The sequence below is a fragment of the Sus scrofa genome, chromosome 2, assembly GCF_000003025.6.
Source record: "Sus scrofa isolate TJ Tabasco breed Duroc chromosome 2, Sscrofa11.1, whole genome shotgun sequence".
Taxonomy (NCBI): Eukaryota; Metazoa; Chordata; class Mammalia; order Artiodactyla; family Suidae; genus Sus; species Sus scrofa.
The window spans coordinates 73,173,805-73,190,158 of NC_010444.4; the positions used below are offsets into that span (position 1 = coordinate 73,173,805).

The following is a 16,354-nucleotide window of genomic DNA, read 5'->3' on the forward strand; positions in this document are numbered from 1 at the left end:
GCCCAACCCAGCCCGCAGGGAGATGGGCAGCACACATATATTTTTAGCAAGTGAAAGGAGATAGTGGCTCAGAGTTCACCCTGGTGGGAGCTGAGGAGGCCTGTCAGGTGAGAGAGGCCTGGAGCTCAGTCTTCCCATCTGCACTGTGGCTCCATCTTTCCAACCCAGAAAGATACCTTGCAGGGAGGTGAGGATGGGACACACGGGGAAGGGCACAGGGACCTGCAGAGAGGTGAGAGAAAGGGTCCCTGCTGACATTCCCCTATTTACCCCATTTTCCTTTTTGAATCCTGGAACTAAGATCCTCTTTGCATCTGCTTTCCTTTTCCCCAAGAGCAAATGGGATCCTCCCAGCATCCTGCAGGTGGTACCTACATCCGTCCCCATTTTCCCAATGGAGGTGGCGCCTCCTCCCCACACACCCTCGCTCCTCCAAGAGGTGGGCATCCCCGGGGTGGGGGGCAGAATCACAACTCGGGCTCGATTTTACACTCTTTATTTTAGTACAGTTATCACGAGAGTCCTGAGGCCTCGACGGCATCTTCTGCCCATGGGCAGTCCGTCGTGGGGCTTGCCAGGCCAGACGGTGGGTGCCGTCGGGACGGGAGGCGTGGCCACCATCTCGCCGGGCCCAGTGAGGTAGGGTCACACGCAGGCGCACTCGCGCGCCGACAGCTCGTGCACCGTGTGGTAGCGGCTGTGCGTGTCCAGGAAGGACACCTCGTCCTCGTAAGCCGTCGGGCGGCAGCAGGGCTGCGCGCGCACCCGCTCCCGCCGCACTCGCCGCCGCTGGCGCAGGCGCCGCAGCCCCAGGTCGTAGACGCGCGCGGCCGCCTCGCACGCGCCTGCGCAGTAGCGGAACAGCACTGTCTCGTCCGACGCGTAGCCCAGGCCCAGCTCGCTCACGCGCACCTCGAGCTCGCGTAGTCCGCACGGCCGTGTCCCCGACCGCGCGCGTGCGCGCCGCCGCCGGGGCCCCGCCCGACGGCGCGAACCTGGGGACCGCCCGGCCCACGGCGTCAGCTCGCGCAGCTCCACCGCGTCCGGGGCGCCCTGCAGTAGTGCACGGTCTGCAAGCGGAAGGAGATAAGGGGGTGGGGTGGGGTCAGTGGGTGGGTGGGAGAGAGTCGGAGGGAGCCCTCTCCCCTCGCTGTTCCCATGCCAAAACGGACCTTTGTGGAGACGCTAGTGCACCTTTTCCGGACCGCTTTTATCTCGCTCCCGGATTCCGGCTCATGCATCTTCTCGGGAGGTGTAAGGGGTGCATATCCAGATCCTTATGCCGTGTCCCCTTTTCTGGACCCTACACCTATGATGGACTACTCAGAACCTGGTACATCCTTCCCGGGTGCCCTGTACCACTTTTCCAGCCTGCCCCACCTTAAGCTGAGCTGACCTGGGTGACTGTCTCCCACTAGGCAACCCCTCCCCCCGCCCTGCCCCAGCACTCTCTGGGGACCCCATTCCTATGCAGGGCAGCATTGGGGATTGTTCCCCTTTTCACTGAGCTGCTCTTACCCGGTTGCAGAAAAGAAAGGGAGGGCTCAGCAGGTGGTGTGGTGATCTAAATCCCTGTCCCCGCTGGGCTCCAGCTGCCCACACCCCTATGCAGAGCTGCCCAGAGCACTGTTTCCCACACTCCAGCTACCATCAGGAAGCTTGAGCTATCGGGGTCTCTTGCTCACCCTCTGAGGTTCCAAAGCCCCCACATCTCTGAGCCCCTGGCCTGTTCATAATCTCCCACCTGTCCCTGCTGCTCCACTGTGTAGCAGAACTTGGTTTCCCTCTTCACAAAACCAAGTTGGGGCTGTGCGGGCTTCTCAGAAGGCACCGAGGAGTAGCAGGCACTGAGGTCCTATGTGGGGACCTCACCTCTTGAGGAGGCAGCTGTCAGGGAGACCCCCCCCCCGGTGTTGTAGGTGAGGAAACTGAGCATCCAAAAGGGCAGAGACTTGCTGGAGGCCACACCACGAGCACGTGGCACAGAGAAAGAGAGATGAGCCCAAACAGCAGCCTTCCCACTTCCATCGTGTGCCCAAGTTTGGTCCAACTCCAGCCCTCTGCTCCCATAGCTGCCAGGAGTTGCCCCAAGCCTTAGATTCCCAGGGCCCCATGGCCTAAATTTATTTCCCAAGCGGCTGGCCCTGCCCCTCCCCCTCCCCCATACTCCTCCGCCCCAGGAGAGAAGTGCAGACTTTGGAATGGCAGGCAGTGATGATCGGCTGCAGATCTGCAGGCAGGGGGTTCCCAGCCCCTGAGCAGGTGGCAGTCACACTTGTGGTTGAGAGAGGAAATCTTGAGTTTAGCCCCCGCCTGTCCCCAAGGCTGATGCACCTGGCTGTCAAAAGAAATGGCTTACTGGGAGGCCTGAGGGGAAAGGGCTGTCAGGGGGTCTTGCTCTGCCACTCTCAGCCTTGTAGTTTCAGGCAGGCGCTGGCCCTGTTCTCTTCCTCAGTTTCCCTGTGTGCTCCGTGAGGCTTATAGGGACCCCATTTAGCTGGGGCTGGGAAGGTAGAAAGTTGGGGTGGGTGGGTAACCAAGCAGCATCTTCTGAGTTCTTGAAGCCCAGGGGCAGGAGCAGGGTGCCCCACACTGCCTGCTCTGGAGTTGGGTTGAGCCTAGCTCACTTCTGAAGCCTACAATTCCAACACTTAGTGTCCCCACCCCAAAGTTGTGTATCCAGAGAGTTAACTCAGGGGTTGCCAGATAAGATACAGATGCCCTGTTAAATTTGAATTTTGGATAAACAATGATATTCTAGTATATCTGTCTGCCTCCCTCCAGCAGGCCTAGCCATGTATGCTGGGTCTGGAATACAAAGAGGTGAGATCTGCACCCCCAGGCCTAAGCCTGAAATTCCACCATCAGCACGTTAGTCCCAGGGCCTAGGACATTCGACTTGGGGGGATCGGGAGCCATTCCCTTCCCTCAGTAGGGCTGGGTCCAAGGACAGGATGCCAGGCAGGCAGGGGCTGACCATGAGCCAAAATCCTCTGCTGTGCCTGAAATTCCACTATTGGTGCTTTGCCCCCAGGGCCTGGAGCGCTAGCTTTAGGGGGCCCACCCGGGTCCCTGGGACCCAGTGTCCTGGGAAGGACTTTGATGCCTATAGGAGGGAGTGGTGGAGGCGGAAGTGGAGACTGCGCCGGAGGCCACCCACCCTTGTCCATTGTAAAGACAAGAAAGAAGGATTGTGTGGGCTGGCAGGGCGGGTGCGGACGTGCACACAGGCGTGCACGCAACCCCTACCCACAAGGGTCCATGTATGTGCCCCCCCATCCCTGCTCCTAACTCCCCCTCCATCTGTGCGGGTGCTTGCGAGGACATGAAGGCGTGCACACAAGGTCGGGGCCCATGCACTGCCCTGGACCGACAGAACCTGAAGAGGGCAGGCGCCAGGGGAGAGTGGGGAGCAGGGTGGACACGCCCCCCAGTGGGCGTGTCCACTTTTCTACCTCCCTGCCTGTTCCCATCCTGTGTCTCTGTGCTGTTCTCTCTCTCTCCCCCCTTCTAGGTCTCTTCTTATTTCTAGGTCTCTCTCTCATTTCCCCCTCCCCTTGGTCCCTGTCCACCCTGGCAGGTCACTAGGGCCTTGGGTCCAGCCTCCCTCTCCCTCCACCCCCCGCTGCGCTGCAGGGCCGCCCGGGCCGAATGCCCAGGTCTAATCTCCATCTGGCCCCCTGGCCCCTAAGGGCTAGAGCCTAATTCCTTGTGACAGCTGAGCCGAGAGACCCCAGTTCCCAGGAGCCATCCCATCCGACGCCCCTGCCAGGCCTTTGGGGGGATTTGCATCCTCCCCCCACCCCATCTAAAATAAGCCTCAGCGGCCCCGCTCCACTGCGTGGAATTCCACGATTGTGGCCCCTCCGATGTTGAGGGTGTCTGACCCAAGACAGGGGGAAGGGCTTACACTGGGCCAGGCGGGCGATTCGGGCGTCCAGGGTGCGAGGGGGCCGGCGCAGCGGGGCCAGCGCGGGTCCGAGGCGGTGGCTGAGGAGCAGGCCGTCCCGACACATCCAGATGGAGAGCACCGAGCTGCAGAGCACCGAGGCCAAGGCCGCCGCCTTCCAGCGCTGCATCCTCGGCCTGCGTGCACGGGATGGTCAGCCACACGGCCTCCGTCTGTCAGGCAACAAATGAATGGGCACAGGGTACTTGGTCAGGCACTGAGGATACAATGGGGCCTCTTATTTTGAACCCCCTCCTGCTCAACGATCAATAATAACATAGAAGGGATATATCAAGGAACCAATGAACAGTGCTGTGAAAAACGCTGCCAAGGAGGGCGTGGGTGCTGTGCCAGGGTTAACGTGGGAACCATCCCCATCTGGGGGGCCCAGAGTGCTTTCCTAAGGACTGAGGAAAGTTGAGACTTGAACAAAGGTAGGAGGTGGCCAGGCAGAATAGAGTGGCACCTCAGGCAGAGGAAACAGCCAGTGCAGAGATCCTGGGGTGGGACCAGGTGTAGCCAGTTTAACCAGGAGGCTGGGGTGGCTGGAGCCCAGTGAGCTTGGGGAAGAATGGAAGGAGGTGAGGCCGTCCCCAGCAGGGGGCACTGTGGGACTAGGGCGGCGAGGAGACGTGGTGCTTAGTATACTGTCTGGGAGGTAGGAATCCTGGGATTTAGACAAATAGATGTCCCTGGGAGTGACTTCCTGCGCCACTCTGAGCCACAAACTAATGCCCCAGAAGTGGGCAGCAATGGACCAAAGCTGCCCTTGACGGCCCCCCCCCCCCCAGGCCTTTGTAATACGACCAGGCCCTTCTATCCAGAACATACTCTTCTCCTTTGCGGCCCACTCCCATTCCATTTTCAGTCTTAGCGTGGAGGGCGCCTCCCCCAGGAAGCCTTCCCTGACTACTCCTCCCCAGCCCCAGGTCGGCGCAGGGGCACCCTCTGGGCGTCCACAATGCCCTAAGCTTCCCCCCGTTAGGGCACTGATTACTCAGAGTTGTGGCTGCCTAAGTCGCGTCGTGCTCGGAGCAAGCAGTAGATGTTTAATAACCCATGCGCACCCCACACCTCCACCCTGTCTGAGAAGCTCCCCGCCGCTGGGTGGCCCCCAGCCCGCGTTTACATTCCCCCGCCCGGCCGCCTAGTGTCGGCCCGCGCGGGGCCTGGCGGCCGGCCCGGTGTAAACATTTACACGGAGCACTGAAAGCCCGGCTGGACCGCGGTCAGCGCCTGAGCTCGGCCGCGGGGCGCCGGGCGCCCCCACGCGCGCGCCTCGGGCCGCACAGGCAGGCAGGCGCCGAGCCGAGCAGTTATTCGCGTTTCATTTGCATGTAATTTGCATGTGTCCGCCTGCGGGTGGCGTGGTTAAGGGCAGTAGGGCTGGAACCGCCTCTCCCCCCTCCCACCCATGGATGCCCCCCCGCATAGGAGCTACACTCACCAGACAGTAAGTAAAAGGATATTTATTAAGCGCCTGCTGTGAACCAGACCCGGTACTGAGCCCAGGAAGGAAGCAATATAACCTCCATTTTACAGCTGGGGAAACAGAGGCACAAAACAGACAGGGAGGGGCTTGGCCAAGGGCACAGCTAGGAAAGGGTCTGTTATGCACACCTGGGTTCTTTGACCTGACACACACCACGTGGGGCAAGCAAATGCTGTAGACTCATTCCGAGGACTTCCCACTCTTGGTGGTATTTGATACTGCCATTCTTATTACTGTTGGTGGTGACAGTGGGGAATGAGCTCCCCAACTCCGGGATGTGTCAACAAACATAAGCCAGCTTGGAGATCTGAGGGGCAGGACTATGCCTGGCTTGGGGAGGGAACAATCAAGGCAGCGCCGTGTGTTTGAGCAGAGTGAATGAAGGAGGAGGTGAGGGCAGGGAGGTGACCAGGGTTGTGGGGAGATTTCATTCTCAAAGTTGTACAGCAAGCGGAAATTTTTCAGGTGCCCAGACCCATGGCCTTTATTTAATTTATTTATCTCTAAAGAAATTATAGTTTGGGAGTCCCTGTTGTGGCTCAGTGGTAACAAACCCGACTAGTATCTGTGAGGACGCAGCTTTGATCCCTTCCATCCAGTGGATTAAGGATCTGGCCTTGCTGTGGCTGTGGTGTAGGTCAGCAGCCGCAGCTCTGATGCGACCCCTAGCCTGGGAACCTCCATATGCCCTGGGTGAGGCCCTAAAAAGACAAAAAAATAAAAATAAATTAAATTTTTAATTTTTAAAAAGAAACCAAATTTTTCCCCCTGGGTGCACTTGCAGCATATGGAAGTTCCTGGAATCTGAGCTACAGCTTCAACCTATGCCGCACCTCTGGCAATGCCAGGTCCTTAACCTACTGCACCACAGGGGGAGCTCCCACTGCGTTTATTTTTAATGAACATCCCTTTTATGCCAGATCCCATTCTACAACCTTAAGGACATTATTAAGTCATTTCAACCTCGCAAGGGTCCTTATTCTCATTTTATAGCTGGGGAAACAGACCCAGAGTGGTGACGTGACCTGTCCAGGGTCACAGAGCTGAGATTAGCACTCTGGTGGCCTCACCCCTCCTGGGAGAGGGAGACGGGCAAGGAAACCCACTCAGGCCCAAGACCTCAGGTGGTCAAAGCCCTCTCTGCCCCCCACACACACATCTTGCTTGCCTCACACCCAAATCCTGGAGTAGCGTGCCTCAGATTCCCTGTTAGGCTGGAACAAGAGCCCTGCACAGAATTGGCCTAAAATTCGGGACTGAGAAGGTAAATGAGTCGCCAGCCACAAGATAGCCCAGCATGGGAGCCTCTGGTGGCCTTGGAGCCGCAGACCCCCCGGAGCTCTAATGGGGGTCAGGAAAGCAGGGGGCCGCCAGTGGAGGGGACCCAACAGGTGCGGCTGATAAGCGTCTGCTAACAATGAGCCTTTCTGTAAGGGGGTCACCCAACTGGTTTGTGTCTGGCATGGACCTGACTGGGAGCGGGCGAGGCAGAGGGCACGGGGAGGGGACCAGGTGTGCTTGATCAGTGTGCTTGTGTCGTGGGGAGGTGGGTTCACTCACACAGCCAGCATTCTCACACTCACACATTGACCCACTCACGCGCACACACTCTCAGGTGCACCCAAACACTATTGCACACTCTGGGATACTACCAGACACACTCTCACATGCACAAATGCCACCCCACATACACACTCAGTGTTCTCATGCTCACACCCTCAAACAGGATTGCACTCACACACCTGACCACCACCACACTCGCATGCCAGTGTTTCACACTTTTACACATGGGCATTTTACACCACACTCAAACATGATCACACTCAAATATTACCACACTCACACACTCATGTGTGAGCACACTATAGACTTGCACTTGGGAAGTCCCCCACTCATGCCCACTCAGGTGCCCTTACACTTTCTCATACCCTCAGGAGCTCCCACATGCCTTCAGTACTCACACTCCTACACACTCAAGCTCATTCATACCCTCACTCACTGTCTCTTGCACCCTGACACGGAGAATGAGCACACCACACACACGCCACCTCCAAACCCTCCCGTGAGCGTTTGAAATTGTGCGTGTACAGGCGTGCCTGTCCTCATCGGCTTCCCGCATTCCGGGCACACACATGAACACGCTGCCGTTGCTCGCGGGCCTTAGGCTGAAAGATCCTGGGGTCGGGGGGTGAGCTGTGCAGACAAGGTGAGCTGCGAGGCGGGGAGGGGAGAGGCAGAGCGACCTAGCGAGAAGAGCCCGCCCTGGCCACTGGTACCCAGCCCAGGCTCACACCTGCTCAGACAGGGCCTGGCAGGGGGTCCCCTCCCAAGCCAACAATGTCCAGACCCTGGAGAATCCTCACGGCCCAGGGAAGAGAGCACCTCCCTTCTGGGGGCCAGGCCGGTGTGAAGTGCAGCAAGAGGGATCTGGCTTGGACGTCCTCTTCTAGCTGGAGGCCACAGAGGGCTGGGGCACTAAGGGACGGGAAACTGAGGCGCAGAGGGGCAATGAGTAGCCCAGAGTCACATAGCCAGCTAAATTCTTCCAATTAGCCATGGAACAGACAATTAGGCCCAGGGTGTGTGGGTGTATCTGGCAGCTTCCTTGATGGTGCCAGGAAACACTGCTCATTATCTCGATGTCCTGGCAACACTCCAGGGCTCCACCTTTCCACAGGTCTTCTCAGGGAACACCCTCTAGGCATACCTGTTCCTAGGGTCAACAGCCTGCATCCAGCAAAGATCCTGGCCTCAGGGTGGGACTTGCTTCTGGCTTGTTCCCAGGAGAGGAGAGGAACCCTCCCTCCATCCATTCATCTCTCTAGTCTGGGGGAGGCCTGGAATCAGGGCCCGTCTCCATGAGGCAAACTCCTATTCATCCTTCAAAGCCCCAGCTCTTATAGCCCCTCCTCTAAGAAGCCATTCCTGTTTCCTGCCTTGGCCCCCTAGCCCCCTCCCTCTTGCCCAGCTCAGCCAGCATAGTGTCTGGGTCCATGTCTGTCTTTGCTGGGCAGGGGGCTTCATAGCCTGGGCTGGGTCCTCTCAAGGTTGGGGCAGCCTTTGATAATTCTGTCCACGGTTTCCCGGCTTTTGGCCATGTGGTGCCTCTCTCCATGGGCACCTTTCTTCTTCCTCTGTACCTCACTCCTGGACATGTCTCTGGTCCTCCTGTACCTCTTTCCCCATCCTCAGAAAGGGCCTGTGGCGGGGGCTGGGGGGCACCAAGCACTGTGGGAATGACCAGGCAGCTCGTGGAGCTGTCTGTCATTTCTGCCCACAGGCAGAGTGAGCCAGTGAGCCAGGCTGGACAGCCACATGGGCAGATGTCGGGGTGGCTGCATGTGTGGGCCAGCCTGTGAGGAAGGGCGTGTCTGGGCGCTGCAGCACGTGAGGCCTGGACAGCTGAATCCAGATCCCTGCTCTGCGTCTTCCTGGCTGGATAACACAGGGCAAGGCTTCTTGTCGCTGAACCTCAGTTTCCCATCAATTTCCCAGGCTGCATGGGACCTTTTCTTCATTGGGAGGGCCATTTAATTCAATGAAGTCCCGCAGGTCTGGCTTGCGTGACATGCGTGATTGCACGTCTGGTCTCTGGTTTCTTCCATCAGTGCTGACAGCTCCGGGGCTGGCAGCTGGGCCTATTCCCGGGGCAGCCCTGCTCATCGCCTTTCCTCAGCTGGCCCCTGGGGGTTCCCTAGGGTTCCATTGATGGGGAAACTGAGGCCCCACAATGGGCGGGGCTTGGGCCTCTCTCAGGGCAAATTCAACTGTTCTGCAAAACAAGAAACAAATTCCACAGTCTGCAAAAATGTGCCCCCTCCCTTGGAGAGCCCCAGGGCCCAGCCCCACCCCATGGGGGGGATGGGGAGGCCAGGGCAGGCACAAGCCAGTGACGCACATCTGGGGCTAAACCAGGAACATCTGGATAGCACAGCTGGTTCCGATGTCGCGTCTGTGGAGGCCGGGGGCCAGCCTGTGGGGCGGCCTGATGGGAGGGTGCAGGCTCAGACACCCCCAGCAGACCCCTCAGGCCTGGCCAGAGGTGGGAACCCAGCCTCTCCTCTTCTTTCCCCAACCTGGAAGCTGTCTGCTGCCCAATCACTAGAACCATTGCTGGCTCCTTGCTACTCTGATGGTCAAGTCTCGAGTTCTGAGCTTGTCTTAAGGGGCTCTGGGTTCTATCTTTGTCAAAATAAGGCTGAGGGGTGGACAGACAGAGTGACTTCTGGGGAAGACCATGTCTGTTGCTTTGTGAGAATCATAGCAGTAAATAATAATAATAATAGCTAATACTAACATTATTGAATAACACCATTGGTGTACCATAGTGACCCATAGCAAGGTGTGGACCATTTTATCCCCATTTTGTAGATAGGAAAACTGAGATCCAAAAGACTGAAGTGACTTCTTCAGGGTCAAACAGAGCGTAAATGAGATTTGAATTCAGATGGCTGGGCAAACTCCTACTCATCCCTCAAAGCCCCAGCCTCAGTGCCCCCTCTTCCATATTCTTGACCACTGTACCATGTGGCCTCCCTAACAACAAAAACAATAATAATAACATTAACACCTGGCAATGTTAGCTATTCCATTTATTTAGTGCCAAGCATTCTGCTAAGTGCTTTCCATATGTTTACTTCTCCCCAGTCCTTGGAAGAGATGTCGGTATTATTATTAGCCCCATTTATCTCACAGGAAACTGAGATTGGAGAGATAGGGTGACTTGCTCAAGGTCACACATGAATTAAGTAGCTGAGCTGCAGTTGAACCTAGGTCTGACTCAGAACTTGTTCTTTGCATGTCTCCACAACGCCAGTAACAAGGGTAATGCTGAGGGCCAGGGGAGAAGCGGGGAGGGCATGATAGGTCCTACTGTTTGGGACAACAGTGGGCCTGACGTCCAGGGCAGTAAAAGCTTTGCTCAAAGACCACACAGCTGGAGTTCCCATTGTGGCACAGTGGAAACGAATCCTACTAGTAACCATAACGTTGCGGGTTCGATCCCTGGCCTCGCTCAGTGGCTTAAGGATCTGGTGTTGCCATGAGCAGTGGTATATGTAGGTCGCAGACATGGCTCAGATCCTGCATTGCTTTGGCTCTGGTGTAGGCCGGCAGCTGTAGCTCCGATTGGACCCCTAGCCTGGGAACCTCCATGTGCTGTGGGTGTGGCCCTGAAAAGCAAAAACAAAAAAATAAACAAACAAAAACACACAAAAAAACACACATCAAAGCAGAAATAGCAGAAAGCCCAGTGTGCCACGCTGGGTTCTGCCCCCAGCACATTAACTCCACACTTACTGAGTGCCTACTGTGTACTGCACCAGCCAGGAAACTCAGGATGACAAAGGCCAACCTCCCCCACCTTTGCCAAGCTCACCATCCAATCAGGGAGACGGCTTATAAACAAGAAACAAGTAAGGTAATTTAGATGTTGACAGTGCAACAACCACCCCAAAATAAAACAAGGTGAATCATTAGTGACCCGGGCTGCTTTTAGGTAGAGTGGTCAAGAAGGGCTTCTTAGAGGAGGCAGCAGTTATGCTGAGTCCACGTGAAGAGTGTTCTATGCGAAGGGGAGGGCAAAAGGCTCAGAGGCAGGACTCTAGCTTTGCGGGTGACCTGTGTGACTAGGTGAGCCACGGGACAGCAGGGGGAGATGAGTAGGAGAGGTAAGGAGGGCCCTGTGTCCTGCAGGGCCAGCACTCCATCCCCCACCGAAGTCTGGAGCCCTTCTGTACTGGCTGCCGCACAGGCGTGTTATTGGGGAGGCTGGCTGGGGATCATGGGGGTGTGTGTGTGTGTGTGTATGTAGCAGGGCTGCCAGCTTTTCAGACCCGCCGTTTCTGGCCCAGCCCTCTGCGGCTGGCCTGTGAAATACCCACCTTGACCATACCAGCCTGGTCTGGCTTAGCCAGACCGGCCTGGGACTGGCCCTGCAGGCATCTGGGGCAGGCAGGAGGGGCCTCCCTGGGGTGGGATAACAGGATCAGCCTAATGAGGCCTGGCACGGCTGAGCAGCTGGCATGGGGCCCAGCGGGTGGCTTGAGGGACATGGGTCCTCTGGGAGTGCCTGGGAGGACACCGCACAAAGCTGGTCATCTGACAGAAAGGGAAACCGAGGCACAGGCCCTGGTGAAGCCTGAACCTTAACGCTGGTTGCCTAGGAATCAGGGGACCTGACTCACCTCTCCCCTCTCTCCAAATGCAAATTCTGCCTTGGATCCTGACACACTGAGCTGTTTAAGCATGCATGGTGCCCTCCATCTGGGCCTCAGTTTCCCCAACTGGGAAGCGAGATCCACCTGCTGGATTTCTTCCAGGACCAGCCAAAGCCTGATGGCACTTGGATTTGGAGGGAAGATCTTTCTACTCCTAAGCATCCTTGCCAAAGCGCCCCAGGCTTTCTTTCAGGCCGTTACGTCCCAGGAAAGTCCAAAAGACTGGCTGGCTGGTTTGGGAGCCTCCTGTCCTCCCCTCATCTCACCAAATGCAGCTAGCACCAGGGCTATCTTGTTCTCACTTCATCACAGCACACAGCCTGGCACACAGCAGCTTAGGGCTTGGGAATTAATTACATGGAGCATGAAAGAAAGCTTGCCCAGCCTCAGTTTTCTCAGCTGTGGGGTGAAATGGGAAGAATCAGCCTCTCACTGCACCTGCTCAGTCGATGCTCACTGGGCAGAGGGATGTCCCTGTCTCCCCTTCTGAGCTTTGAGGCTTGGATCCCTCTGCCCAGTCTTGGGGGAGGGATCCTGGGGGACCAGGAAAACTGTATCTGCAGCAGAATCCCTTCTCAGCAAACACCAGTGATGGGCCCAGGGATGCCAGATGCATTAAAGACCCATTCCTCTCTCTTCTGTGTTGCCAGCCTCAGGAATCCATCGTTGAATGCCCCCGGCCAATTCTCTAGCAACACAACAGTCTCCCTCCCACACTCACACAGGCCCCCTGGATTTCCCCAAACCACCCCTGCTATTTCCCACCTCCAGATCTTTGCATATTCCATTCCCACCACCTGGAATACCCTTTCTTTTCCCATTTAGAAAACTCCTATTCATCCTTCACAACCCCAGCTCCAATGCCCTTCCTCCAGGAAGTCTCCTCTGACCCTCCTTCCCTGAGATGGAGCCTTTGCTCCCCTCTCTGGGCTCCACTCTGGATCCAAGTCTGTCTTCCTTGAAGGACAAGGCCCAGGAGCTTGACACCAAACAGTCAGCCAAACTGTTGCTGTCCAACAAACATCTTGATTGTGTCCTTGTGCCTGGCTGCAAACTGGTTCTCTCTCCTGCCCAGACTCTTGAGAGCCATAGCCTCTTCTCATCCAAAACTGAGGACAGACACTGATGGTGGAATTTCAGACACTGCCTAGCTATAGTGGGGAGTGGTGGTAATATTTTGTTTTCTTCTCTGGGCCCTGGAACTAGCTCTTTGAGACTTGAGGGGAGTAGACTGTAAGGCCTGGGAGTGGCCGTGGAACCCCAAACCTCAGGAGTCCTAGAATGAAGAGTGTGGAGAGGGGGGTGGTCCAAAGGGCCCAAGGCCAGGGGCTGGGGGTGGGGAGAAGCTGGCAAAGTTGGGCGTCACCCCCCCACACACCCGACATCCGCCTAAACCAGTCACGCCCCACTGGGACTTCCTCAGCCTGGGGCTCTTGAAGACAGACAAAGAGTGTCATGGAACACAGAGAAAAGGATGTAGAGCAGGGAGAGGACGGGGCAGCAGGCAGGAGTGAGGAACGCCAGGGTCTGACCTTCCACACCCCCTACCTAGGTCCTTGGCCCAGCCTTGCAGGTAACCACAGGACCCCTGAGATGGGCCATTGGCACCACGGTATATGCTGGTACTTCCTGGGGAGGGGGCAGTGGTGACCTCCACCTCTGCAAAGGCTATTTCTCTCTCCAGTCCCACCCCACATCCACCCATTTTCTGAAGCCCCCTCAGCCTAAAGTCTGCGGCAATCTGACAAACCGAACTTCTGGGAAGAATTCTGAGACCATCCTAAGCAAGAGATGCCTTTTACAAAAAGTCAGGAAGGAAGACACAGCCTTCTCTCCCTCAAATACGGTCTTTGCCCTTAAGGGACCCCCCCCACCCCCCCACCCCCCCGCAATGGTTTCGCGCCCTCTTGTGGCTGAACAAGGGCTCCAGGAGCCGAGAGAGCCCGGCCCTTACCGGAGGACACCGTGTCCCCGGCGGCGGCGGCGGCGCGCAGGGAACGCGGTTGGAACGCGCCACTGACAGATGTTTACTTCTGCGTGCAGCTGGGCTGCGACGGCAGCCCCCCACCCAGGGTCTGCGGGATCCGGATGCCCTCCCCCCGCGGCCTCTTGCAGACCGCAAGGCAGAAGGGGTGTCTGGGTCTCGCCCTCCTAGAGGCTGGGGAAGGGATTCCGGCTGCTCCTGCTTCCACCCTTCTCCAGACCCACACATGGGGGTCCGAGGAGGCAGAGGCGCGCCCGCCCCGTCGGACAGGGAGGCCCCCCGCCCCTGTCGCCAACACCGGCCAGACTGGCTTGAAGAAGGAGCTTATGTTCGCACTCCCGCCCCCCTGCCACGCGCGGACCTGTCGCCCCTTGACCCCACCACCCTCATACACACGCCAGTTCTCGGCTCGAGGCGGGAAGCTACTGGTCTACCCGGAGTCCCTGGAAGCCCCCCAACCTCCAGCCGTGGGGCCAGTCCTTTCCCCGCGCCAGTCCCTGCGGGCCCCCCGCTGGCCCTTGCTTACCTGCTCTGGGCTCCCAACTAGCCGTCAGTGGCGGCCGCGCCTGCCGCCCGCGCCAGCCCCGGCCCCTGCCCCTGCCGCTGCGACCGCCATCCGGGCTGTCTGGGCCCGCGGCGCCCGGGGGGGCCCGGGCCGGAGGGGGCGGCCGCGGGGGGGCCGCGGCGCGGGCCGGCCCATGGGGCCCCCCCGGGCTCGCTCAGCCGCGGGCTGCGGCCATCCCGGCCCGGCGGAGGCTGGGGCTAAAGGGGTGCCCTGGACGGCCGGCGGCTCGGAGGGCGCGGGGCGTAGAGCCGCACGGACGGCACGGGCGGCCTCGGCGCGCGGCGCTGGTCTCCGGTGCGGCGGCGCGAGGGGCCTGGGCGCTCAGAGCGGCGCCGCAGCCCGCTCTCCCGCCGCCTCCGCCGCTCCCGCCGCGGACGGCTCGGCCGGCGCGGCCGGGGGCGGGGCCAGGGGGCGGGGCCAGGGGCGGTGGCTCGGGTTTCCCGGGACAGGGAGCCGCCCCCGCCCCGTCCCGCCCCGCCAGAGGGGGACCAGAAGAGCGCAGGTGGCAAGGGTGCGGAGGCCAGAGCACCCCCTAGACGGCGAAGTCCCTGGCCCGGAAGGCTGTGGTGGTGCTCCTTTGGAAAAGCCAGGGTCCTGAGATGCCCCACTCTTAGGGCCCCCTCCTGAGATAAGAGCCACAGCGCCCCCGACGCCAGTCCCGCAACCTTCAGCGTCCCCCATCCTTCTGAGGACCTGATCTTACTGCCACACACACACACACACACACACACCCCTTCCCGCTCTGGTATCCTGGAATGCAAAGCCCCAAGAGGTCCCGTCATCAAAGAGGCCCCTCAGGGAAACCCCCAGGACAGCTTCTCCCCCAGATTAGCTGTTTCCCACCCCAACTCCAGGAACCCCGACGGCACATCTTCATAAATCCAGGACGCACCAAGACCGCCCCCCCCTTCCTTCTGGTGGAATTAAGAGTCACAGCATCCTCCCAGACGGCCGTAACCACGGCCTACAGTCTCGCCTACCCCACTGAGGATTGTGGGGCACCCAGTCCTTTCCCAGGTCCTCTTTCCAGAAAGCTAAAGAAGGCCCCCTCCTAAGGAGGACATTCCAAAGAAGTGAGACCCCCGATTTTTTCCTAAGACAGCAAGAGATACCCTCAGACTGACTGAAGATACCCGCTCCGCTGTCCATGGCGCCCCTCATCAAGTGGCAGTTCTCTCCAGTCTGACCTCCGAGCTAGATCCTGCAAGGGATACCTTTCCTACCCCTGGCTCCCGGGAGCGCTCTCTTGGGCCCAAGGCCCAGCGCTGCCCCCGATCCGCCTGCGATCCTAAACCTACCCGGCCCCCTCCCCGACGGCTTCGGGCTTCGCGTTCTCAACGCGCCCCCTAGCGGCCCCAAACTGACTCCGGGGTTGGTGGAGGAGAAGGAATGGGGAGGCGCGGGACCCGCCCTGGCCTAATTTCGGAGAAGCACCGCCTGGTAGCCCAGCCCTCGGACCCCCGCACTCAGGCTCCTGCCCGCTGAGCCCGCGCTGCTGCCTGCGTTCTTGGGCCGGGTACTCTGGTTCTCACACCCGCCTCCTGACTTCTTGGGGCTTCCTCACTCTGGCTCAGGCCGCCTGCATTTCTCTAATCCCAGCAGCCTGGGGGTTTTTATGGACATTAGATCTTCCTAAGACCCCCACCCCCAGCCCCAACACACACACACACACCCGGCCAGTGGCCTACCAAATTTGGCACTACTACTCATTGTACGCAGTGGTGGGGGAACACTTAGGCTGTACACGGGCTCATGTGGATGATGTGGGGCAAACTGGACCCGCGAGGACCATGTAGCAGGAATGTGAGTTTGTGGGTGGTAGGGGCACATGAGGATGAGTGAGAGTCCAAACAGCGGCGCCTCAGCTGCCCCATCAACGTCTAGGATGGAAAGAACAGGAGTCTGTGCTCACCTCTCCGTGCCTGGGTTTTCCCATCTGTAACACGGAATGTTGATATGAGATCCTAATAGGATTGCAGCAAGGAACGAATGCGTAACCATGCGGGCTGAAGGTGAACAACGCCCACGCATCTGCCACCATTGGTGTTGCCAAGGGCTCACTCTCAGTGACACGCATACCCTGGCTGGAAGGAAGGGTGAGGCACTGGTGATCATTCACACACAGACCCTCAGACCTTGTTCCAGG

The 16,354-nt window shown here is 58.6% G+C and overlaps 1 protein-coding gene across 1 annotated transcript; it reads right to left on the reverse strand.

Annotated features, from left to right (window-relative positions):
- NRTN (neurturin) lies at nucleotides 481-14,578 on the reverse strand. Its single transcript, XM_021084020.1, has 3 exons — nucleotides 14,170-14,578; nucleotides 3,911-4,122; nucleotides 481-1,070 (listed from the first exon to the last, which is right to left on the reverse strand). Exons 2-3 carry the CDS (start codon nucleotides 4,077-4,079, stop codon nucleotides 646-648), a joined length of 594 nt encoding a protein of 197 aa, XP_020939679.1. The 5' UTR covers nucleotides 4,080-4,122; nucleotides 14,170-14,578; the 3' UTR covers nucleotides 481-645.